General features: G+C 38.6%; 4 protein-coding genes across 7 annotated transcripts; 1 reads left to right on the top strand and 3 right to left on the bottom strand.

Moving 5' to 3' along the window:
* Positions 1-30: 30 nt before the first annotated feature.
* On the bottom strand, positions 31-4,213 carry LOC149736134 (uncharacterized). Of its 2 annotated transcripts, none has more exons than XM_089879314.1 (7): positions 4,099-4,213; positions 3,729-3,840; positions 3,289-3,495; positions 2,097-2,314; positions 1,736-1,917; positions 1,283-1,527; positions 31-821 (listed from the first exon to the last, which is right to left on the bottom strand). In XM_089879314.1, the coding sequence occupies exons 1-7, from the start codon at positions 4,171-4,173 to the stop codon at positions 322-324; spliced, it is 1,539 nt and encodes a 512-aa protein (XP_089735440.1). In that variant the 5' UTR covers positions 4,174-4,213; the 3' UTR covers positions 31-321. The 2 variants fall into 2 exon arrangements, with proteins under 2 accessions (XP_089735440.1, XP_089735439.1); XM_089879313.1 differs by having other exon boundaries at positions 1,283-1,492; positions 1,746-1,917.
* Positions 4,214-4,996: 783 nt separating this feature from the next.
* LOC149736133 (uncharacterized) lies at positions 4,997-10,539 on the bottom strand. 3 transcript variants are annotated; one of them, XM_089879308.1, is made up of 7 exons: positions 9,905-10,539; positions 9,573-9,684; positions 8,824-9,030; positions 8,106-8,323; positions 7,526-7,697; positions 6,549-6,794; positions 4,997-6,214 (listed from the first exon to the last, which is right to left on the bottom strand). In XM_089879308.1, the coding sequence occupies exons 1-7, from the start codon at positions 9,977-9,979 to the stop codon at positions 5,694-5,696; spliced, it is 1,551 nt and encodes a 516-aa protein (XP_089735434.1). In that variant the 5' UTR covers positions 9,980-10,539; the 3' UTR covers positions 4,997-5,693. The 3 variants fall into 3 exon arrangements, with proteins under 3 accessions (XP_089735434.1, XP_089735435.1, XP_089735436.1); XM_089879309.1 differs by having other exon boundaries at positions 6,549-6,758; positions 9,905-10,532; XM_089879310.1 differs by lacking the exon at positions 9,573-9,684 and having other exon boundaries at positions 9,905-10,538.
* Positions 10,540-11,966: 1,427 nt separating this feature from the next.
* LOC149736132 (dnaJ homolog subfamily B member 13-like) lies at positions 11,967-13,187 on the bottom strand. The gene has a single exon (XM_089879326.1). The coding sequence runs from the start codon at positions 13,085-13,087 to the stop codon at positions 12,146-12,148; it is 942 nt and encodes a 313-aa protein (XP_089735452.1). The 5' UTR covers positions 13,088-13,187; the 3' UTR covers positions 11,967-12,145.
* An 859-nt stretch (positions 13,188-14,046) lies between these two features.
* Positions 14,047-23,084, top strand: LOC149736131 (uncharacterized). Its single transcript, XM_089879269.1, has 15 exons — positions 14,047-14,306; positions 14,723-14,820; positions 15,216-15,326; positions 15,687-15,875; positions 16,232-16,327; positions 16,664-16,775; positions 17,183-17,318; positions 17,862-18,045; positions 18,462-19,485; positions 19,743-19,908; positions 20,093-20,254; positions 20,584-20,704; positions 21,107-21,240; positions 21,536-21,716; positions 22,681-23,084. The coding sequence occupies exons 1-15, from the start codon at positions 14,171-14,173 to the stop codon at positions 22,900-22,902; spliced, it is 3,072 nt and encodes a 1,023-aa protein (XP_089735395.1). The 5' UTR covers positions 14,047-14,170; the 3' UTR covers positions 22,903-23,084.
* The last annotated feature ends 2,397 nt before the right edge of the window (positions 23,085-25,481 follow it).

The following is a 25,481-nucleotide window of genomic DNA, read 5'->3' as shown; positions in this document are numbered from 1 at the left end:
CACGCCGTATTGGAAGACAGGTGAAAATGAATGAATGTAACTTATTTATCCTCGCGTGTCGGGGCAGCGACAGTCGTTTTAACACGGGCGTCTTGTTTCATACACCTCGTGCCTGTTTACGAGTTACCATGTATGCAACTTTGTGAGTGATTTTTTCTTGTATGGCTGACAATTTACACAACTCGTTAGTGGCCACCAGAGTCGTATAAACACCTATGGTATTTCTATGGTTCTGGTGGCCACTGGGTTGAAGTAATTGTCAATAAAGGTTTTGTACAAAATGACTATGACGTAATTATAGAATGAACTTTTAAATACGACTCACGCATCAGCGGTCGCCCAATTGACGTAGCATGGAACTGTAAACATCGATGAGCCAGAGGCTATTGAAGCAATCACTGAATAAGTAGACGAAACTCCTCCAATTAATCCTATTAATATGATTTCTATGAGCATTACTTTCAAATAAAGCGGGATTTCAAAAGTAACCCATGGTACTTGTGTGTGTTCATTATTTTGCGGGGTTAGTTTTATGCCTTCGTCGGTTTCAGAGAGCTTCAAACTTTGGCCCTCGGGCGGAGCGATGTCACCCACATACTGTGGTCCTTGGGGGTATTTCGGTAGTTCTCCTGGTGCGTCACTGGGTACCCGTTGCCGTGACAACAAGATGTAAAATAGTGGCGGGAAAATAAAGTTGGTTCCAGCGATGGTGGTTCCCCCGATTAGAGACAGTATGACGCCGAAATGTGGGACACTGAGGGCGACAAAGAGCATGGATATGACGACACAGGCTCTGAGAATGCAGCGGCGTAACGAGAATTCTGTGAAAAGAATTTATTCTGTTTAGGTAACTTGACAGTAAGCATGAGCTTTATTGAATACACCAGATACCCATGTTATAACTTGACAGTGAGCATGAGGTGTATAAATACACCATGTGTGCCTGGTGTATAAGAAGACAGCCATGTTATAACTCGACAGTGAGCATGAGGTGTATGAATACACCATGTGTGTCTGGTGTATAAAAAGACACCCATGTTATAACTCGACAGTGAGCATGAGGTGTATGAATAAACCATGTGTGTCTGGTGTATTGGAAGACACCCATGTTATAACTCAACAGTGAGCATGAGGTGTATGAATACACCATGTGTGCCTGGTGTATAAGAAGACACCCATGTTATAACTCGACAGTGAGCATGATGTGTATGAATACACCATGTGTGTCTGGTGTATAAGAAGACACCAATGTTATAACTCGACAGCGAGCATAAGTACTTACTATTAGCAATGTTAAAGAAGTCTTCCAAATCCTGGAATATGGGATTCAACAAAATGAGAAACGCCATAAACAGATGTGATGTGATTAGAATAAGAACAGTATATAACATCCAACTTTTTGCTAGGTCATCAAGTATATTTGCATTTGTCATGCTATCTCCAAGAACAACAAAGCCAGCTACACTGATGGGTAAATAGATGCACAAAACAGCTGGAAAGAAATGTAAAGGTAAGAAACCTAAATGTCTTGGGTATATATATATTTACGTAGGTCTATTACCCCCCAACACTCAGGGTGCTACCATTTAGACCCCACTGAGGCAGTTTATAGACACTCAATAATAGAGATTCTATTCTATAAGGGTGAGGTCTTCAGTTAGGCACAACTGAGACCTGGGATGTAGGTCTATTACCCCAACACCCAGGGTGCTACCATCTATATACCTACTATAACTTTAACTTACATATAATTCCTATAACAACAGACTTAGGAAACATGTCCGGTTGTTTCATATCAACTTGTATGGTGGGAAATACACTGGCTCCACCGAAAGCAAAGAGAATCGTTCCAAAAGCGTTAAAGAAACTGTTGAACGTTGGAATGGAGTGTGTGGCTGGTGGGGTGGTTGGTACCATCTGTATCGGTGAGTATATGTATTACTAGAGAACCAGGGGCCCTAGGTTCAAATCCAGGCCAGGGCTGGAGAACTAGGGACCTGGATTCAAATCTAGGCTAGGGTTGGAGAACCAGAAATATTAGTCCTATTTATTGTGTCTGTTATTACTTAAAATATAATCTGTTTTAAATATCCTACCACAATAAGTGCTATAGTAGCAAGCAATCCGCCAATCCCCGTTGTAACAGCAGCCATTATCGCAGCTTGCCAGAAGTCCTTGGGAGTTCCCAGCCAAGTAAAAGGAATAAGGACAGCAGTGATTATGAGAATCCAATAACAAGCATGTATTTCTACATGACCGAGACTTTCAATCAAGTTGGAGATGTTGCCGGCGATCAATAGAAGGTAAACAACCCCTGTATCAAAGGTAGTATGTCATTTATATGCTCGTTGGTGGGAACTTGAGTGATTTATTCATGGCTGCTACTCCAGGGTTAGAGGATTAGGGATCCTGGGTTCGAATCCAGGCCTGGGTTGGGGAACCAGGGATCCTGGGTTCAAATCTAGGCCAGGGTTGGAGAACCAGGGAGTCTGGGTTCGAATCCAGGCCAGGGTTGAAGTACCAGGGATCCTGGGTTCGAATCTAGGCCAGGGTTGGAGAACCAGGGAGTCTGGGTTCAAATCCAGGCCAGGGTTGAAAAACCAGGGGTCCTGGATTCAAATCTAGGCCAGGGTTGAAAAACCAGGGAGTCTGGGTTCCAATCCAGGCCAGGGTTGGAGAACCAGGGATCCTGGGTTCGACTGCAGGCCAGGGTTGGGGAACCAGGGATCCTGGATTCAAATCTAGGCCAGGGTTGGAGAACCAGGGAGTCTGGGTTCGAATCCAGGCCAGGGTTGAAGTACCAGGGATTCTGGGTTCGAATCTAGGCCAGGGTTGGAGAACCAGGGATCCTGGGTTCATATCCAGGCCAGGGTTGAAGTACCAGGGAGTCTGGGTTCGAATCCAGGCCAGGGTTGGAGAACCAGGGAGTCTGGGTTCAAATCCAGGCCAAGGTTAAAGAACCAGGGGTCCTGGATTAAAATCTAGGCCAGGGTTGGGGAACCAGGGTGTCTGGGTTCGAATCCAGGCCAGGGTTGAAGAACCAGGGATCCTGGGTTTGAATCCAGGCCAGGGTTGGGGAACCAGGGAGTCTAGGTTCGAATCCAGGTCAGGGTTGAAGAACCAGGGGTCCTGGATTCAAATCTAGGCCAGGGTTGGAGAACCAGGGAGTCTGGGTTCAAATCCAGGCCAGGGTCGGAGAACCAGGGATTCAGGGTTCGAATCTAGGGCAGGGTTGGAGAACTAGGGATTCAGGGTTCGAATCTAGGCTATGGTAGTTATCATAGTTACCTCCTCCATACAATGTTCCCACAACACAAAATCTTGTTGCGAACCTGCCCACCCTACCAGCTGCACGGAAACCAATAGTAGGGTATGGGTCTGGTATATATTGATCCTCATATTCAGGATATCTCATACGTAGAATCGTCCAACACTTACCAAGTATGCTGCCAGTGAAGGCAGATATCAACCCACATATTATAAGTAGGCCAATACCTGGGAAAATGTGCATTTATTATATTTCATTATTTTATAATGTATAAGAAGATACTCGTGCAGTTGTCGTATGAAAAAACAATCATTTTCATCTCAAAGTTACATACGTGGTAACTTCTAGTTTGTAAATGGGCACGAGGTGTATGAAACAGAACACCAGTGTTATAACGACTGTCGTTGCCTCGCCATGCAAGAATAACTAAGTTACATTCATTCATTCCAGCCCACCTTACCTGCCCACCCAGCATCCACTATAGCTTTGGGAAGAGCAAGTATTCCACTTCCACAGACAGTTCCTACTATGAATGACGCGCCCATCAGAACACCTAGGCCTTTCTGTGGTGGCTGTTAAGAATATGGGTGAGTTCTAACTTTAAGTTGGAGAACTAGGGATCTTGGGTTCAAATCCAGACCAGGGTTGGAGACCCAGGGATCCTGGGTTAGAATCCAGGCCAGGGTTAGAAAACCAGCGATCCTGGGTTCGAATTTAGGCCAGGGTTGGAGAACCAGTGATCCTGGGTTCGAATCTAGGCCAGGGTTGGAGAACCAGGAATCCTGAGTTCGAATGCAGGCCATGGTTGAAAATCCAGTAAATATAGTTACCTGTACTGGTATCAACATATCTTCTTCACTTGCAACACTAGGACTTGTGGTTCCATTTTCTTCACTCATTTTCATGAAACTAATTGTTGCAGGATTGCTTATATATCTGCTTTTTACTAATAAGTTGTTTAATTTAACAGCCATACATAAAAATAATTTACCCACAAAGTTACATACGTGGTAACTTGTAAGCCGGCACGCGATGTATAAAACAAAAAAAACGATTTTATAATGACTGTTGTTGCCACGTTACACGAGGATAAAGCAACCCGCCACACTAGAATAAATATATTACATGCATTTATATAAGTTGTAAATAAAATTTTCTGCATCCAACCTTTAATGAATTTCTAAAACTAAACAATCCCCAACTTTATTTAACTTGCTTACCCCTGCCTTGAACTTATACCCTCTGTTTCTTATTTAAAATTTCAAACACAATTTTAATTCTCAATGGCTAGATTGTAGCTTTTGGCTGGCAACTAATCTATAATGCCTATATTTTAAACTGCATTATGTTTTAAAATTTGTACAAATTCTAGTTGATTGCATCATCCGTTAAAGTCCAGATCGAATTAATTAAAAAGTTAGTAAATAAATATTTAAAACCCCAACTTTTAGACACTTTTGTTTAATTTACTTCTACCTACAACCTAGGTAAACAAATACAAAACTATTTCAAAACTATTTACAATATTTGTTGAATTCTAAATTTTGTCACGTAATACGATGTCATTTCCTGTCTTGGTTTACATTTTCATACGATTGTTAACAAACAATCACAACTTGTTTCGGCTTGCTGTTAATGAAAACACATTGTGATGTCATAACAGTCTGCAGCATTTTAATAATCAACACATTTCTAGAATTTTTTTATTATTTTTGACAATAAAAATTATAAGCAAACTATGCTTACTATGACTTTAAACTTGTAATTTTAATATAAATAATAAATATACCTTTTTGGTTATTTGTAGTAGTTTTGCAAGTGCCATTCAATTATTAGTAAAAGTCATTGTTAATCAATATTTTGTTTCAATGTTATTGCTATATTTTGGCAAATAAGTGGCCACTAATGGGTTGTCCAAATTGCCGACCATACAGAAAAAAACAATCAACCACAAAGTAACATATGTGGTAACTTGTAAGTTGGAACGAGGTGTATGTTTCACTCATTCTTTTTAAATATAAGTTCTAAATGAGTTTGAACTTTAGATAAAGGCATAGGCTATTGTATAAAACACACGTGTTCAGTAAATGTTTTAATTTCATTAAAAATTGTTTAATTTATTAATTACAAAATTAAAAAATAATAATAAAACAACACCAATAAAAATATTACATTTTCACACTGATTGGAACATTTATATTAAAACTAAAACCAAAGGGACTTGAATCTGTGTGAAAATAACATCATTTTTAATCATAATTGAATTATGTTGTAACAATTAACAATTCAATGAACTTTATCTGTTTGCCTGGCAATGTAATGATGACATCATAATGTGCTTTATGACATCATATTATGTTCCAGAATCAAAGACAATAATGTTTGTTACACGCAGTGGTGTAGATTTATAAAACTCCATGTGTGGTCACGCATCAGCAGTTGCCCAATTCACATAACAAGGAACTGTGAACCCTGATGTTCCGGAAACAAGTGACGTAATAACGGAATATGTTGACGCCACGCCCCCAACCAACCCTATTAGTATGATTTCTATGAGCAGCAGCTTCATGTACGTGGGTACGTTAATATTAACCCATGGTATTTGGGGTATTGGGGTGTCTTGGTGAGGGGGGGTCGTGAACTTTGGGGTTTCTTCATTTTCCGACACCTCAGGGGTCACAGGGTCAGGTGGGGACATCGTTTGCGATGTCACAGCGGTGTAGAAAGTTTTTCCGGGGAAATTAGGGAGTTCCCCGGGTGCGTCGCTCGCTGTTAGTTGTCGTGACAACATAAGGTAGAAAAGTGGGGGGAAAATAAAGTTGGTAGCAGTAACGGTGGTTCCCCCAACTAGAGATAGGATCACCCCAAAATGCGGGACACTGAGGGCGACAAAGAGCATGGATAGCATCACGCTCGTTCGGACAATACAACGCTTGATTGAGAATTCTATAAAAAATACAAAAAGCGTTGTAAATTTATCTAAAATAGACAAATGACTATTTTTTAAACCTGATTGTCAGCATTGAAGTGGCATTGATTTGTGGATACTATGGATAAGTGCTTATCCACACACTACAATAGCTTACATTTTATAAGGGTAAAGCCCCTAATACTGTATATGCACATTCTAATGTGGGTGAGGTCCTATAGTGCGACACGCCATGGGACCTAAGATTTAGCCGGAAGTCACTCAACACTTTTAAAACAAACAATGTAACAAAATCCTTATATTCCAGGTCCAACGCGCTCAATAACAAAACTGCACAACCCAAATACTCACTGTCTGGTATATTGAAGCAACCTTCTAAGTCCTGGTTGATTGGGTTGACAACTATGAGGAAAGCCATGAGAAGATGGGACGTGATTAGTATAATAACGGAGTATAGAAGCCAAGTCTTTGCAAGTTCATCGAGTATATTATCGTGTGTCATGTTGTCACCAAGGACAACCAACCCAGCAACACATATTGGAAGGTAGGTGGCCAGTACAGCTGTGTGGTGTGGTGGGTAAGTTTTCATGTTAATATCTATAAAGGCTAATATTTTAGTTTGTATGTTAATATGTTTTAATTTATCCTGATAATATCTGGCACTTTGACTCAGTAGTGGCACTTACATTGTAACAATGGTTGAGTGGGTGGTGGGTTAGTGTTATATCTTGGACTGCATGTTAATATCTATAAATGTAACCTTTTAAGAAATCTTTAACTTAAACTATTAATATCTTGTGACCCACATACAGTCTTAATGTTTTGTCTAGTGTTGTGACTAAGTTGTTAGGCTCAGTGGGGTCTAGATGGTAGTACCCTGGGTGTTGGGGTAATAGACCTACATCCCAGGTGTCAGGTGTGCCTCACTGAAGAACTCACCCTTATAGAATAGAATCTCTATTATTAAGTGTCTATAAACTGCCTCAGTGGGGTCTAGATGGTAGCACCCTGGGTGTTGGGGTAATAAACCTACATCCCAGGTCTCAAGTGTGTCTCACTGAAGACCTCACCCTTATAGAATAGAATCTCTATTATTGAGTGTCTATAAACTGCCTCAGTGGGGTCTAGATGGTAGCACCCTGGGTGTTGGGGTAATAGACCTACATCCAAGGTCTCAGGTGTGCCTCACTGAAGACCTCACTCTTATAGAATAGAATCTCTATTATTGAGTGTCTATAAACTGCCTCAGTGGGGTCTTGATGGTAGCACCCTGGGTGTTGGGGTAATAAACCTACATTCCAGGTCTCAAGTGTTACTCCAGCACTTACATATAATTCCTATAACAACAGACTTAGGAAACATGTCCGGTTGTTTCATATCAACTTGTATGGTGGGAAATACACTGGCTCCACCAAAAGCAAAGAGAATTGTTCCAAAAGCGTTAAAGAAACTGTTGAATGTTGGGTTGGAGTGTGTGGCTGGTGGGGTGGTTGGTTCCATCTGCATGTAGAAGATGGGTAAGCATTATGTTTTGTTGTAATGTTCAAATATAGAAGATGTGCGAAGATTGAAGTAATCAAAGGAATGAATAAATTTAATTTTATCCTCGCATGGCCGGGCAAGACATTCGTTATAACCCTGGTGTTCTGTTTCGTACACCTCATGCCAGCTTTAGCAGTTGGGTGATTGCCCAAGGACACCTATGTCCACAATAGTGGCAGAGATGAACCTGTAACTTCATTATCTTCTTGGGTAAAAGGCGGACATATAGAACAATAAGTATCATTATATTATTACGTCCACAATGGTAGCAGCGTCGAGCCTTGAATCTGTAACCTCATGACAGGCATGCTAACCATTATGGCGCCTTATACTTGTTAGCACACTTATATAAATGTTAACACTTACCACAATAAGTGCTATAGTAGCAAGCAATCCGCCAATCCCCGTTGTAACAGCAGCCATTATCGCAGCTTGCCAGAAGTCCTTGGGAGTTCCCAGCCAAGTAAAAGGAATAAGGACAGCGGTGATTATGAGAATCCAATAACAAGCATGTATTTCTACATGACCGAGACTTTCAATCAAGTTGGAGATGTTGCCGGCGATCAATAGAAGGTAAACAGTGGCTGGAATGAAATATTACTGATGTTAAAAATAGACCATTTAACACATGATGCTAAGTGTATCGTACAAGTTAGTATAACAGTTATATTCTATATGGGTGAGGTCCCGCAGCGAGTTACACTATGAGACCTGAGATTTAAGTGGAAGTTGGCTCATTACCCTGACATCCAGGGTGCTACAACCCATTAGTGACCACTGGGTTGGAGCAATATTTTGAAGTGTGTTGCCCAGAACATATAAGCTCACAATGGTAGCAACGACAGGCCTTGAACTTGTAACTGCTGGGCAGGCAGCAAGGCACGCTAGTTGCGAACAAGGTTTATTATCCCTAGAACCTTTGTCAACACCTTGTTTAACACGCTTATTTATTTAATCATAATAAACTACAAAGCAAAACAACCAACCCCCTCTATCTCCCTCATACAAACCAGGGATCCTGGGTTCGAATCCCGGCCAGGGTAACAGAACCAGGGATCTTGGTTTTTTTGTTACAATTACCTACCTCCCCCATACAAAGTTGCGATGATGCAAAATCTTGTTGCGAACCTGCCCACCCTACCAGCTGCACGGAAACCAATAGTAGGGTATGGGTCTGGTATATATTGATCCTCATATTCAGGATATCTCATACGTAGGATCGTCCAACACTTACCAAGTATGCTGCCAGTGAAGGCAGATATCAACCCACATATTATAAGCAAACCAATACCTGGAAAGATACAAACTTTTTTATAGATTGACAGTGAGCATAAGGTGTATTAATCCTCGCATGGTGGGACAACGACAGTCGTTATAACATGGGCTTCTGTTTCATACACCTCATGCTGGCTTACGAGTTACTATGTATATGTTTAATACACCTCCCTATGTAGCCTATTTATTCTTACATGGCGTGGTAAGCACAGTCGTCTTTATAACACGGGTGTTCTGTTTCATACACCTTAGCCTAACACATACTCCGGGGTAGAGTTGAGTGCCAGCCACTGTATCATGGTGTCGTACAGCAGCAGCACCGAGGTCTGAACCTCTTCTCCTTTGGTTTTAAAACAAGAACTAAAACTAAACTTACAACACATCTATGAACGTTAACTGTCTTGTCCAAGGTCACATATAAACTTAGAGACAGGTGCGTTTACCACTGTGCCAGCGCTGGACAATGTAGCAGCATCAAGCTTTGAACCCTGTCTCCTTTGGTTTCAAAGGCACCTCAGCTCCTAGCATATCAGATATTCACATGTTAGCCCACCTTACCTGCCCACCCAGCGTCCACCATAGCTTTAGGCAACGCAAGTATTCCACTTCCACACATGGTCCCTACTATGAACACGGATGCTACGAATACTCCCAAGCCTTTCCTTTGTGGCTGTTGGGATATATTGGGTTATATGTGTACGGGGTGCTGAGTTCGAATCCAGGCCAGGGTTGGAGAACCAAGGATCCTGGATTCGAATTCAGGCCAGGGTGGGAGAACCAGAGTTTGAATTCTAGGCCAGGATTGGGGAACCAGGGATCCTAGGTTCGAATCCAAGCCAGGGTTGTAGAACCAGGGATCCTGGGTTCAAAACCAAATCAATCCAACTTACCGTTGGTATATCAATCAAAGTTTCATCGTCGTTGTTGTTAGCTACTGGTCCCGACATTTCTGTTTGTTGGTTCATTTATGTTAAGCGTATATACCATACACCTACGCCTGTGACGTAACAAAAATGACGTATTGTATTCATGATTCATCAAATACTAAATCGGCGACATCCTAGCGTCGACCAGCTAATATCTAGAGGCTTTACAGCAAATGCATTAAGCATTCTTATTCAAACGCGAAGTTATCTTTTTCTGCTACAGGAATAATATAAACGGTCTTTTTTGGAGCATCTGATATAAAAACATTATTTTTCCAACGGTTTATCTGCCGTACGATAAATAAAAAATATGTTTTGGTATCTATTATAACATTCTGCTGCTTTTGCTTCCAGGCTAAATTTTAATATATTTGACTCTCATGGTCTTAATAAACACACGCAGCTTGGCCTGTGCCCCCCGGTCATTCTCTATCATGCCTCGAATAATATCGTGATATATTTTCGATGTAACGCGGCCACCGATGCAATAAACAATATTTCATTGTGACGTCACTATTGTCACGCGGCAAATTCTTTTGTGTTCGAATTACTATCGAGATTTAAAACTTCTGTTTAGGGTGGATGGCGTAAATAGTGAGCATGAGGTGTATGAATACACCATGTGTGTCTGGTGTATAAGAAGACACTCATGTTATAACTCGACAGTGAGCATGAGGTGTATGAATACACCATGTGTGTCTGGTGTATAAGAAGATACCCATGTTATAACTCGACAGTGAGCATGAGGTCTCAACTTTTCTGATAAATATTATATACAATCGCTTTTAAACAATGATTAACGTTTAAATGCTTGGAAACAAATATTATCCTGCATTTTATTTGTACATGGCTTGCAGACATTACGCAGTAAACACACAACATAAACCTAATACACCTAACCACCTTTATATCAGGGGTTGCCAAACTTATACATGAACCGCATACAAAGTTTAAACACCCCACCTAACATAACGTTTCTTATCCTTTCATGGTTCGTGGCTTTCAGAAACACTCGACACCCGTGGCCCCTCTCCATCAATAAAATAACCTACATTTGTTTTAACTTATTTACGTTTGTTATATTACATCATACACCCAAATACACTGTTCTAGTATCCTTGTTAAATAATCGTTGCATTATGACGTGTTTGTCTTCTATTGTTTCGTTGCAATCTAGATAAAAATACCATTTGTATTGGCGAATCGATTGACGCGATAAATGATGGTGATTATGACGTCATAATAAGTCGATCACCCAAACTTTCTAAAACTCGAATTTCCTACGTCACTAGCATGTTAACAATGTATACTATGACATCACTAACTAAACCTGACAGCTCCTATGACATCACTATGGTGTTTATTCTGAAACCTGAAGCACAATATAACAATGCATATGTGTGACGTTGCAGATATGCATTGTTTCGTCACATGCCGCATAACAATCACATGTTAATGATTAAACAAACGCATGCATTGTGACGTCACATAAAAACATCGACTTTTCGGAAGTTATCAAACCCATTTGTTACGTCATCGTTGAGTTCTAGAATTTCAAATTGTCGAATGTCTACGTCACAATACCACAGAGTTGTCCCATCTTCCGCGTTCCATTTTGGCGACTCGCGCTATTTCTGCTCGTCTCTATATGACTCATAACACCTATTCATACGTCATAGAAAGTATACCTCCATTGTTTTGTAACAATGCTTGCAAGATTGCATTTTTGAATGACGTCATCTTATTGTGACGTAAATCGCGTCGAGGTCGAAATATATGTTTTGTATTTTAGAACATTCGATTATATTTGTTTAATTGTGTTTTTTGCTTTGTGCGAAACAAAGCTTGGTGTAGATATTTCTTTGTTTGTTCTTTTTACACCGAACTGTAATTGCTACAACGCATTAGCGACCACTGGGTTGAACCAATTGCCGGTAAAAGACACAAATGACAACAATGGTAGCAGCGTTAGGCTTTGAACCTGGTATTATCTACTGTAGTGACCTACTGTGTCTTGGCACTAGCATATTCTTATATACCTTATTTATTACAAAACAAAATATGGATTATATCGAATGCTCTTGTAATAACTTTAGTAGCAAAATAACCTTTACACATAAATAAAGATATCAATAATCTGTACAATATCGAAAACCACAGTTTCCGAAACAACAACTTGTGTTAAATTTACACCAAATATAAATCTCAGATAAGCAGAGCTTGTCGGATCAATTGTTTCTTTTCAGGTGTAAGTTGCTCAGGGAACTGGATGTCAAACTCTATAGAGAGGTCTCCTCTGATATTTGGGTCCTTAGATAGCGGCATTCCTTCTGCTGGTATCTTCTTTGTGTACTTTGGGTGTACGATGTCATTAATAGGGATGTTTAGTAACCTCCCATCCAGTGTTGGGACCTCAATGCTGCATCCAATGAGAGCTTTTCCGAGCGGGATTTTCGCAACAAAGACAAGATTATTCCCGCTCCTGGAGAACAGCGGATGTTGTTTGTCGCGGACAACGAACACAATATCTGCCGGGACGTTGTTGGGCCCTTGGTCTCCCTCTTGTGGGAATGTAACCTTTGTCCCCGCTTTCCAACCTGGTTTCACATGGATGGTGAGGATTTTATCGCGGATACTAGAAGTGTGTCCGTCTTCGTTCATCACTCTCCGTGAGATTTTCATCTTCTTGGTGCATCCATGGAACAGCTCCTCCAAAGAGAGGAAGAGATCTCTCTCAATTGGGGGATCTTGCTTCTTTCTTCCTCTTCCCCTGATCCCTCCAAACCCCGTCATAAAATCCCCGTTCGTGTCAAAAAAATCCGCAAATGGGTTTGAGCCACCGAAAAAATCTCGAAAAACTTTTTCGGGGTCGCCATGAAAGGTGTAACCCGATGTGAACCCACCCCCATCTGGCGAGGGAATTCCCCCTTTCAACCCTTCCTCCCCAAACTGGTCATATGTCGCTCGTTTCTGTGGTTCACTGAGCACATCATACGCTTCAGCGATTTGCTTGAACTTTTCCGAAGCCCCAGGCTCCTTATTTTTGTCGGGATGATATTTCAGCGCTAGTTTCCGGAAAGCTTTCTTTATATCGGCGTCTGTGGCATTCCTCGTCAGCCCAAGTATTGCGTAATAATCAATTCCCATGTTTGTTAAGATTCTAACAGATCTGAAGTGAAAGTTTCATTAAATGTGAAGCGACTGCATCATTAAATGCATATTCTAAAAAAGAAAACGAAAAGAAGTGAAAGTTATGTTAAATGAGACTGTATCATCTACAAAAGAAACTGCACAGTTTTAAAGTGGGTAAGTGGAATTAATGAATATGGGACGATGTTTTGGGTAGTTTATATATGTTGTGTATACACTTTAATTATGTATATATGTAGGACCATCGACCATAGTCTTGTTCATTTCTAACGTTTTAAAACTTAAGTTGACAAACAGTGTTGGTGTAAACAGTTACACCAGAATTGTTTGTTATTTTAAAACAGTTAAATGTATAATATAGCTCTATTACTGGTAAACTATAGTAACGTTAATGCTAAAGTCTTCTGCAAACTTAATATTAATTGTTAAACTAACTCTAACACATTTTTCCTTTACAAAACGGAACGATAACGTAATTGACATAAATAGGCGTACAACATATCTATGCGGCCGTTACCCAATTTTACACGATCTAAACACAACTTTGTTTGGGGAAAATCAAAATTTTAAACTTTCTTTACAAATGTTGCTAGGCAACTTGAAGTCATAGAAACCTTGTAATTGTTTATAACATATTTATGAATTGGCCATAAAAAACATCTACCTACGTCATTATTCATAAACTCAGATTTGAACTTTTCCAATTTCTAAACCAAATACTGGTTATTTTTTACGATTACTTTATCTGTATAGTAGTTTTATAGGCTTACGTTCCAAAAAATTGTCTATACAGATTTATTATTTGTTACAAATCTCATTTAATACAAAGTAAGTAGTTAAATCTATAGAATATAAAAATTGGCATAACGTTATTACCCATTTTAGTTCATTTTTTACCAAATAAAATCCAAATTCTTACATTTATAAAAAATTCAGATGTTTATGTTCGCATCTTTCGTTCTGCATGAATAGTTTTTATGCTTCCCGCGTAATTTCTTGTTTTGGATTTTTAACAGAATTTCCGGAGTTTAAAACGTTAATTTCCAATTATTTAATGATTAATTAACCTAATTAACTGGCATGGCGAGTGCCCGTACACCGGAGTACACATACCACTCCTTGAAAGAGGTTCACGAGAATTACCAAAGCTATAACCAGTGTAATGTCTACGGGGTGATTTCGGATTGTTTTCCTGTAAGAAAATCCAGGGGAAAAGGTATATTTAAGTTTATTAACTAAATGATGTATTCATGAGACGCCAATTATGCGAATTTCTTTATTTTTGTGGTGACAGAATTTGTAAATGTATTTTTGTGCCGTAAAATAGTTTTAAATGTTCAGTAAAACCGGTCCCTTTAATTAGTGCATGTCTACTATGTCCACAATATTCACTAATCACTATGTCCACTATGTAGTGAATATTGTGGACATTGCGGATATGCACTAATTAAAGGGACCCCTTTAAAACTACTGTATTAACATTGATAGTCAAGTAACTTATTTGCATGTTATGTTTAGTAATTTAAAAAATACAGAAACTTTATTTACTGTAAATATATTTTGTTTAACATGTAAAACTACTGTATACATTGGTATAATCGCACATATTATGATTGTGACATCATAATGCAGATTATTTCTGCATATTGCGGATAATTGATGAAAGTTATTCAAGTGGGGAGGGAATCAAAGTTTCCTTGTTTGCTCCGTTGGCACATTCGCTACCCGAGGTATTTGTGTTTATATTAACAAATATAACTTTTATTTGTATATAGCTTTTAAACAGGCAGGGCAACGATAGCTTGTAAGTTTAGGTTCGAATACATATATAACCAAATTAATTTATTTTATTGTAAATTAAGTGTTTACCACTTTTTTCTGTTTACCTTATATTTCTTTGATACAGTCTTTACTGTGTTGGTTTTTACTGATTAATGTAGAAATGAAAATGTCAGGGTTGGCTGTCATCCCTACCACCCCAGGTTTGGCGCCTAGCTATAGTTATTTCTATCAAACGTAGGTTACAAATCTAACTAAGGTAGAAATTAACACCTTTACCCCAGGTTTGGCGCCCTATATTCCATTATACAATATTCCCCTCACAAATAACCATATGTTCTGACAGGTGGATCAATGGGACATAATACGACTTCATCGCCTTAAACCTTCAACATACTTGGGTGATCTAACTTTCCTAAGTACTAAGGGTTGGTCGTTTGTTATGTGGCCTCACGATGTAAGTTGTATCTTCTATTTTCTGTGCGTTTAATGTAAGCTGTATATGTGTTATAGTACTGTGGAATAAAATGGACACCGTTATATTCCCATTTTTCTGTTCGAGTTTGTACCAATGCTCTTTTTGTGAGAATACGGTTTTATATTTCTTTAAATGTCTTGCATATTAAGGCATATTAAGTCTTAGAATGAAAATATAAACCATCCTACCCCAACCTACTGTACATATTAAGGCTATAAACGCATTGAATATTATGAGGTCTATTGTTATAAAAACTGTGATTTCCTTAAGTCACCACCAAACACTTGTTAGTAATAATAACCCTGGCTTTTGTGACTTAACCCCCATCTTTTACCCCAGGAAGATGTAAACAACGGAAAATCCATTTCGGAAAACTGCACGATCCATGAAAGTGACAAAGAAAGAGTTCGTGAACTTCGGAAATGGATTTTTAAATCCAAGGTTGGGCCAAGTAAAGACGTCTCAGTGTTTCCAACTATTCAAATTACAGATATCAAGATGAACCTCTACTTTAACATCAAGTGTCAGGTATTTAAACTACTTGATGTTGTTTAAAGATTTTTATAGGCTTCTACTTTTTGAGCCTTAAAATTTACTCGAAAAAATTTGGAAGATTTTTGTAAATTTAATCTTTTTGTAGTGTGTTTTAGGTTTTATATATTGCATTGGGTTCATATATTTCTAATTGGAATATTATTTCTGTTTTTAGGAAGTACAATTAACATTCAACCAAGTTTTACATTAAAAGTCTATTACAACTTTAGCAAAACTGAAGTAACTATTCGGTTTACTTACTATTCAAGTCGTTCCGAAAAGTCAAACTTTTTCACAACTTTAGCACGACTCTATAAAACAACTAAAACACCTTTAACCCCCACCCCTAGGTCGTAGGCATGGCTTGCATCAAAGATTCACTTACGATTCTAAAGGTATGGGATGGGACTTCCCCTCCAACCAATATATCTCCAATACCTTGTGAGGTATGATGTTTCTATGTTCAATATATGATTTCTATAGTATGTAGGTTATTGTTGAATTTGTATCTGTAATTTTCCTTGTAACAGTTCATGTATTCACCATAACTTTTATTTGCATGCTTCCCTGAACTTTTCCCCATGCTTTTTACCCGTAGTATGTTTTTGTTGTTTTGGTATGAATTACTTTCTTTTCCTTGTTTTAATAAATCTGATCTAAGTTACTGTGTTCAAAGAGATAAGAAGAAAATTTCTGTTAATAAAGTTCTTTATTATTTATTCATATACACAATAACCTTTGTATTAAATGCTTGTTACCTCAATAAAGTTATCAATATACAGGATGTAGAAATGGTTCACCTTCCTACATTACAACAAATATCTCATCTATGTATTGACATGTGTGTGTATGACAATCATGTTGATACGCTAACTCAACTTCATATTGCACCAGGTGTGTATGTCTGTTATGTGTTGCTTTCGTTGGTTGTTTGTAACTTATTTATCCTCGCATGACGGGGCAACAACAGTCGTTATAACACGGTTGTTCTATTTCATACACCTCCTGCTTACGAGTTACCACGTATGTAAACTTATTTATCCTCGCATGACAGGGCAACAATTGTCGTTATAACACGGGTGTTCTGTTTCATACACCTCGTGCCCGCTTACAAGTTACCACGTATGTAACTTTGTGACCCCTGAGTTAGAGCAATTGCCGTTAAGTGTCTTGCCCAAGGACACATACGCCCACAATGGTAGCAGCGACAAGCCTTGAACCCAGTATCCTATGTTACAATGCGAATATTCAAGTCACTGTTATTGAAAAATTAAATGATGACATCATCAATGACATCACAGGGTCACACATCCTGATCACGAACCTCCACGCTCAACAAAAGTCGACGGCACCCCTCCACATTGAGTTGTACCTGCATGGGGGGGTTGTTCATAATCGTGGCATCACTCTGCTTGACACTAATGACCAATTAAAAGGGTGAGGGGTTTTAATTAAACTAGATTTATATTTTATAAATTTAAGTTCTAGTTTTTTAAGCAGTTACTACATGTAACTTGACAAGAATGTTCCTTTGTGAGTGTAATGTCGGACATGATGCGCAAAATTAACTTTTGTTCGGGGCTTACTAATATTCTGTGATGTCAGATGTTTCATTCATTACTTCAATCTGATTTATTTATTTCATTCATAAAGACTTGCAAGACTTGTAATAAATTGTGCGAATCCAACCCTGATCTGATGTACATATAGTTGTAGATTCTTGTGTGGTAAAGTACAGGAATGATCTGTTGCTACGAGAACGTAACCAACAAAAATCAAGTCCAACCATTAGTTGTATTAGAGAGTATATTTCGTCTAAATGGCATCCGCACTCTCTTATTCAAATAAAAACTTGCATAGGTTTACTTGTCAACCTCGTCCCTGGTTTCATTTAAAAACAGCATCTACTGTTGCGGAAAAATCTGAGTTATTTGTTTTTAACCTGAAATATTTAATGTTGAAGTAAAAACATTTTCCCAGAGATTTACAATCAACACTTGGCAAATTCACTAATGTTCAGATGTCAAGTAAAACCCCCCATCCAAGTGGAACAACTAACACAACCAACACGAGTTCTTCTTCTGGATCTTCAAGTTTATCAGTCGATGTGAGTCCGGTTCAACTTAAGAAAGTGGAAATGTTGAACCCCAAACTGCAGCAACAGGTGAATGGTTATAACATATAAATGTTACTGTACTTGCACTGGAGTGAAGCAGTCTATGTTACAGCTTGGATGATATGTAGAGTTGCATGTAACATACCTGGTTAAACATACCAATGCTTCAGATACCTTGGGGGGAGTTAAGCTTGATATCAGGTTACTTTTAGTTTGATAAAGTAGCTACAACAACAGGCATGTTGTCTGTTTAGTGCTCGCTTATGAATTACCACATATTTACCTTTGTGGGTTATTTCCTTTTGAATAACCCACTGACTTGATCACAGTTGAAACAACAAATGTGTTGTCTCGTAGCGAACTCGAACGTAATATCGTTCAAACTTGGCAAGCGATCTAGTTGCTGTGAGGGTATAATGCATTACTTGTGTGATTAGTTAATCACCCCCCCCCCCACTTCACAGGAGCGAAAATACGACGAGCTTGAACCCCCAGTGATCCCCCCCACTCCACCCAAAGTAGTTTCCCCAACCAGGGGGTCCCCATCTTTATCCCGAGCTAAACGACCCACAATCACAAAATCTATGGAAGATTCGAAACAAAGTCGATCTATTGGTGAAAGTTCGAAGAGAGCAGATGGTGGGGTCACATCAGGGTCTTCTAAAGAACAAGGGTCATCTAAAGGTCAAGGGTCACACAAAGGACAAGGCCGATCTACCATTGAAATAAAACAAAATGTCGGAAATTCAAAGATTAGTGGCACAACTAATCCTCCAAATGACTTTGTTGGAATATCTTTGGAACGAAATATTTCATTGGCAGACGACAATGACAGTTGTGAGATCGAAGTCAGTAACGTTCGAAGCCTCTGTGATGTCACAGAGAAGCAATCCTCTTCAATTTCTAACAAAAACAAACAAACAGAAAATTCTGGGAAAATCTTTTTACAAAAATCTCAGAAAAATGCTGAATTTAAAGAACCCACACAAGTTGCACCAAAGGTGAGGGGTTCTGGGGTCAAATCCCCGCTAAGGAGGTCACCCAGACAAAGGAGAAGCCAGGCAGTGGCTGTAGGGGGTCGTAGGGAATCCGTGAAACGAAACTTATCTGCCCCACAAACTGTAACTAGGTTGCAAAAACTACAACAAGAAGTTCAACAAAAGAAACTACAACAACAAAATCAAGAAAAATCAATCCCAAAAAACCAGGACACGCCTCCACCACGCCCATCTCGAGAAACTTCTTATACAGTTCGAGATTTAACAAAGAGAAAAAAAACTGAACAAAAATTAGAAAAAGTTTTTCCTGAAAAATTGAAATCGCGAACCAACCCTGGAAAGTATGGGGTTAAGACACGACCTTATAAGGACTTAATACGACCCCTTATATTTGGTGGGAGACCCCAACTTTTCGATGAAACACATTTAGAAGATTTCGTGAAATTTGTTTCAAAGAGATCGCTAAGATGTCAACAGGACTCAGCTACAGGTGTGTGGGGATAATGAAAGTCGATGCTATGGTGTATTTTGCATGCCAATGAAATATATATAAATGTAATATATGTTGTGTAATGTGTGGTTAAGTTATTCTATTCTGTATGGATGAGGTCCTTGTCGAGGACTTGGGATTTAGCCCATTAGTTGGTTTGTTTATTTATATACTTGTGGGCGGAACTATAGTGATTTATTTATAGTTACAGACATAAATTTGTTTTAAGATTCTAAACATCCTCCTTACTTTCACAGTAATCAACGGGGATGACTCATCGCTTTCAATAAGCCGACTCAGCGAAATAAAGTCGTTTAATCTCCCGCCAAAAACATTTAAATATTTCCGTGTTCGTTGCAAAGTGAAGAAAATATCAAATCTTGATTCTTTGGTTTGCCATTTGTGTCCTGCCAATAACTTCAGGTGAATACTGAATACTGGCTTAAATTATGTGAAATTTGAATATATAATAAATATCTTTTATAACCCCCTCCCTTGTTGTTGCTGCCAGGTGTATGCGCATATTTGTTTTTGCGATCTTAAAAATAAGGTTAACGTTTTGTCTTGTGTTTGTGTTTGACAAAATGATTATATTGATGTTTGTTAGATTCCACGGACCTTTCGACGGATCTAACATCAAAATATCGGAGAAAACTTCCAAATATTTGTCCTCTAGGAGGCGTAAGAGAGTTGACACTCCGTCAAAGAGTGATTATGACATCACAAGCGACAAACAAAGAAGGCTTTCTGTTGGTTCGTCGAGAAATTTGTAAGTTTGCTGTTTGTTGGTTTGGTGTTGTTTTCCTAACATCTATATTCTATAACGGTGAGGTCCTACAGCGTGACACGCAATAAGACCAGAGTTGCCTTTAATACAGTTGAGGAGTTTATAATCTACAATATATTCTATATGTTCCTATGGTTGGGCATACCAGGGGCCTGAGATTTAACCCAAAAGTTGGCCCTTTACCCCAACACCAAAAAACATCACTAGCTTACAGTAGTATAAACTAAAGTACATCGTTCTTGTAGGAAAATCACCCAAGGTGACGTGAGGTTGTGCGCCCAAAATTGCTCTATGTTATTTCTATGTTTCAGAAGCATGACGGTAACATCGCATAACGAGCCACACGATGGCAGTAAGTGGGAAAGTTTAACGATGGAAGAATGTGTGATGAGAATAAGGAGGAAAGATGACGAGAAGTTTACTATTTTATATGTGAGTGGTTATGTTTGCTATTATGTACATCTGTTTGTTTAATAAGTGAGGGTTAACTAAAGAGGCACTTTAATCACTGGCTTACAGTAGTATCTTTAAACTGTTGTTCCAAAAATTCATTGTTCTGTTAGACATCCCCTGTCTTTATCAAACTAAATCACTCTGTGACGCTTAGTTTGCAACATGTTTTAAATGCAGATTCAAGCACTCTGCCAATCTACCCCTAACTAAAGCATTTTTGTTCCATGGTCACTAATGGGCTGTAGCACCCTGGATGTTGGGGTAATGGGCCCACTCTGGTCTAAATTCGAGGTCCCATGGCATGCCTCACTGTAGGACTTCACCCATAAAGAATAGATACATGAAATGCGATAACCGTAAAACAACCCCTTTTTACCCCAGGTACCTGGTGATAATCATGACACCGATGAGCTTGTCGGTAAATATGACAGAATCATCCGTATTGTTCCAAAACATATTCTTCAATCAAGGTCGATCCCTCATGTGGTTGAACAAGATGGGATGTTTTATTATTGGTTGGTGTTTGCTGTTTATTAGGGTTAATATCGGGCTGAGGTGCATGAAGCAGCGTCTTGCACGCCATGCCAGAAGTTTTTTTTTATTTATCCATACAAGATACAGCAATACATAACTAATACTGCCACCATAAGTAATATTATTATTCTTACTATGCTGTGGTGGTATCAGGAGCTACTTTTTTGACTGTTAAGTATTTTTAAAAAAAGCTGTTTTAAACTTAAAACATGAAAGCCAGTCTTGTTCCAAAAATTCACTTATGACGCTCCCCCTAACCCCCTACTTTACCCCCAGCACCCCATCTCTTACCCCTGACCCACGTGTCCCACCATTGCCCCATGAAGCATCCCACTTCACCCCCACCCCGCCCACAGAAGCCATTCATTGCCCAACAATGCCCATTGTCTTCCATATTGACATCACAATGGTCGACGAAACCGACACCTGCAGCGCCACCTTGTGGGGAAACAATGCAGTAAGTTTTATATTAAAAATGGTAAATTTTGTGAAATATATAAAATAAAGTCTAATAGTGAGCACAATGCCAATTTTTTTATTAGTAAGTATTTTAATAAACCCAAAAGTTTTAAATAAAATTATAATTTTTCGATTTAAAAAAAATATATTACGTTTTAAACGGGTGAGGTCTTACAGTGAGGCACACCATGGGACCTGAGATTTCGGTCAGAGTTGGAATAAATAATAGGCTAACAAAGTTTTTGTAAATTGGAATTACAAACAACTACTAAAAGTTTTTTGTTAACCATTTTAGACAATCGAAAAAAACAAGTTAGCTTAGGCACGTAGACAGTTATTAAAGAATTTCCGGTCAATATATTTTGCGAACCGATATTTCATGTCATATTTACGTCGCTTTTATTAATAAAGTGTTAAGCAAAATAAGTTTTCCAGCCAAGTATAATTCGATTTATATAACACGCCAGTAACAGTTGGTTTCTACCATAGTAATGTGTTGCTGTTGTAAATAAATTGACTGGGCAACTTTAGAAGTTTTTTAGTAGGTTGGGGTGAGATGGGACGTGCTTTTATTCTCTTTTATCGGACTGTTTGGCAGTAAACAAAGAATATTTTACACAGTTATATAACAGTCCCCAGGGCTCGAAAAACGTGTTGTTAATTGTTAAAAACACGGTCCGGAAATATGGGATATTTGGTGTCAATGGTATCCCATCTTACCCCATACAGTATCCCATCTTACCCCCATCTAATCTTTTGGGGAAAAATGGGTTAACGGTATCCCATCTTACCCCACAGTATTATAAGACGAAGTCGTTGTGTTTTGAATTACAATACACCTTATTATACATGTTGAACAGGGTGTATTATTCTATAGAAAATGACATCGGACTCTATTATATTATACACCTGGCAGCGAAACAGTTTATATATCCAAGCCAAACTGATAAATATTTCAACAGAGCGATTTCCTAAACGGGATTACGCCCGAACAGTTCGTTCAGAACGATTCCGATTGCCGTGATGACGTCATCAACAAATTACGTCATCTAACCGGTGACGTCACTGATGACGAAAGAGGGGAAGCCCCGTGGTGTGAGTTTGTTGTGAAGAAAAGCAGGCGGGTATCGAAACAGGGGATTCCCGGTGACGTATATGAGATTGTTAACACACGGCTGCGGTGATTGGACAATATTGTGGGCGTGTCGTGACAACGCGATTTGATTGGTGGAGATCTTGGGCTAAGTTCAAGACGCTCTTGCTCAATTTCGTTAAATATTTTCATTACACTTAATTTAAAAACAACAAGCAAAGAAATATCTACACCCTATTTCGTTTATTTTTCGAATAAACAAGAATATTAAAAGACTCGTTGTTTTTGTGACGTCAAAACACTGTCTTCCAGAATTATGACGTCATAATAGTCATCCATTACCGATATTTCTTTATTACGTCATAGTACCTCGTGTGTGGCAGCCACTGGTCTGAGACTAAAAAAGTGGAATTTAATAATTCATGGAATTCTGTGACGTCACAGACCCTAATATTTCGTCACAGTGGGGATCCTATTGATCGAAGTGCGATAATGGATTCGTGATGTCACAATCGCTAGCTTCAGTAGCGAAACAGTGGTTTCGAAAATTTTGTTTTTCCAAAGCAAAGATTTTTTGACATGTTTTTCCAACACTAAAAATAACGTTGTTTTAGAAGGTTGCATGTTAAATATCGATGTTTACGGCTTTTTGTTCTTGCGTTTCGTAAGACGTTTAATTTAACTGTCGGTAAATAAGTTGTTTTAATTTGTTTTTACAGTTCTGAAGCAAAAACGTTGTTTTAGTTGAAAAAAATAGTTCTGTGGGGTAAGATGGATACCGTTGCCTTATAAACGCCATATTTTCTAATCTTGTTTTCAACAATTAACAACGCTTTAGGGTTTGTTTGGAAATATGCATAGATATCGTTAGTTGTTTATGTGGTAAGCATTTTGTACTTTAATTCAAAGAAATTAGTACTATTAAGTTGGGTGCAAGAGCCACGCTTTTTAACCGACGTTCTTTCCCCCACAATTTACCCATAGCGTGTTTTAACAGCTGTCGTTTTGCTAATGATTTCGTTCTCTTCGTTATTTTAATTTAAAGAAATTTGATTTTCGCTCTTGCATTCAAGGAGATAAATAACAATTAATTTCATGGTTTGTACAACAGCTTGGCCGAGGACATGGGAATGGCGCGTTTTATTAACCGATTTCCTTTTTATCGTTGTTTTAATTAATCTGATTTTTTTCCGTTTCAAAGAAATAAATTTACTTATGTTGTTTAAACACTACGGCAGCTTGACCGTGGGCATGGGAGTAGCGCCCCCCCCCCACCTGATCTTTGCGACCGCGATCCGCTTCAATGGTTTCGATTGTCACCAACATTCCTAGAATCCGCGATTTTACGCCGTTTCCGGTGTCTTCTATTTACGTCACAATCGGCCACTTTCTCGAATTTCAACCCACGGTGTGTGACGTCACAATACATGGTCACGCTTCGATTGTTTCATTGTTAGGATTCCAGAATACGGGCGAGGTTAGAGGTGATGGCTTTGTTTTGCAATAAGTGCCATTGTGATGTTACAAATGGATATCTGTGACGTGATAATGCTCATACTGATTGTAACGATACGCGATTTGCGTTTGCATCAAAAAAAGTTTCCATTATCTCATGTTGTTTGTTAGCGTTCCAGAATTTGAGGTTTGACTATGACGTAATAGTTGCCAGATAGTGACGTAATAGAACAAGTTAGTTTCTTTGTTTTAATTAAAATGGTTTTTAAAGCTCGATTTAGTGCGATTGTCTTTCTTTGTGACGTCATAATGGTATTTGTGTTGAACAGAAGCGTTTGTTAATGAAGCGTGGCGAGACATTCCATACTCGTTTATGATTTCATAATAGCGATTGTTAGGTTTGAATGAGGGCGTGTAAACAATGCATGTTAGAACAGGAGCGATTGTGACATCACAGAAGAAGTCACCTTCCGTATCATTGTTACGCAACACCTAGGAAACAATGGAAAGTCGGAAAGCGCGATTTTGATGGATTTGTCTGCAGGTTTGTGACGTCATAGTGCCCTGTGTTAAGATAACACACGATATATGAATGAACGGTCAATATGGGATAGTTCATAAAGTTGAAATATTTAAACTCTTTGTTTATTTAAGTAAATTTATCTAAAATAATGTTTTCCAAAGTTTATAAAAGATTTCCAAATATGGGAAGCGGGGATTCTAGAATATCCTCGCTTCACCGAAGCGTGAGTTCTTTATTTCGTTCAATCCGGAAGATTTAACAATCGCTGCTATTGTTACGTCATAATAGCGATCTAGATTTAAAGATTTTGTAGTATGACGTCAATATTGTTCAAAACTTTACTATCTTGAAACAATCTAACCTTTGACGTCACAAACGTGCTTTATTATTATTCAAATACATCCAGCGCTATTTTGGTTAACCAAAATACGTCATAGCTGTGCTTTACTACGTATATAATAGCTAAGCGCTGATTGGTTGATAAAAAGTAAATATTTTTGAAATTTCTCCCTGTGACGTAATATTTGTTTGTTTTTCTCGAATATTTGCCGATTGTTGGGATATTTTGATATTATAGCATTGTTAGGTAAGATGGATACCGTTAGTATACCATCTTACCCCAACCTACTATACCATCTTACCCCAATCTACTGTACCATCTTACCCCAACCTACTGTACCATCTTACCCCAA

This window comes from Ciona robusta, chromosome 5 (assembly GCF_009617815.1).
Source record: "Ciona robusta chromosome 5, ASM961781v2".
NCBI classification, from domain to species: domain Eukaryota; kingdom Metazoa; phylum Chordata; class Ascidiacea; order Phlebobranchia; family Cionidae; genus Ciona; species Ciona robusta.
This window is presented reverse-complemented; position numbering and strand designations above follow the sequence as displayed.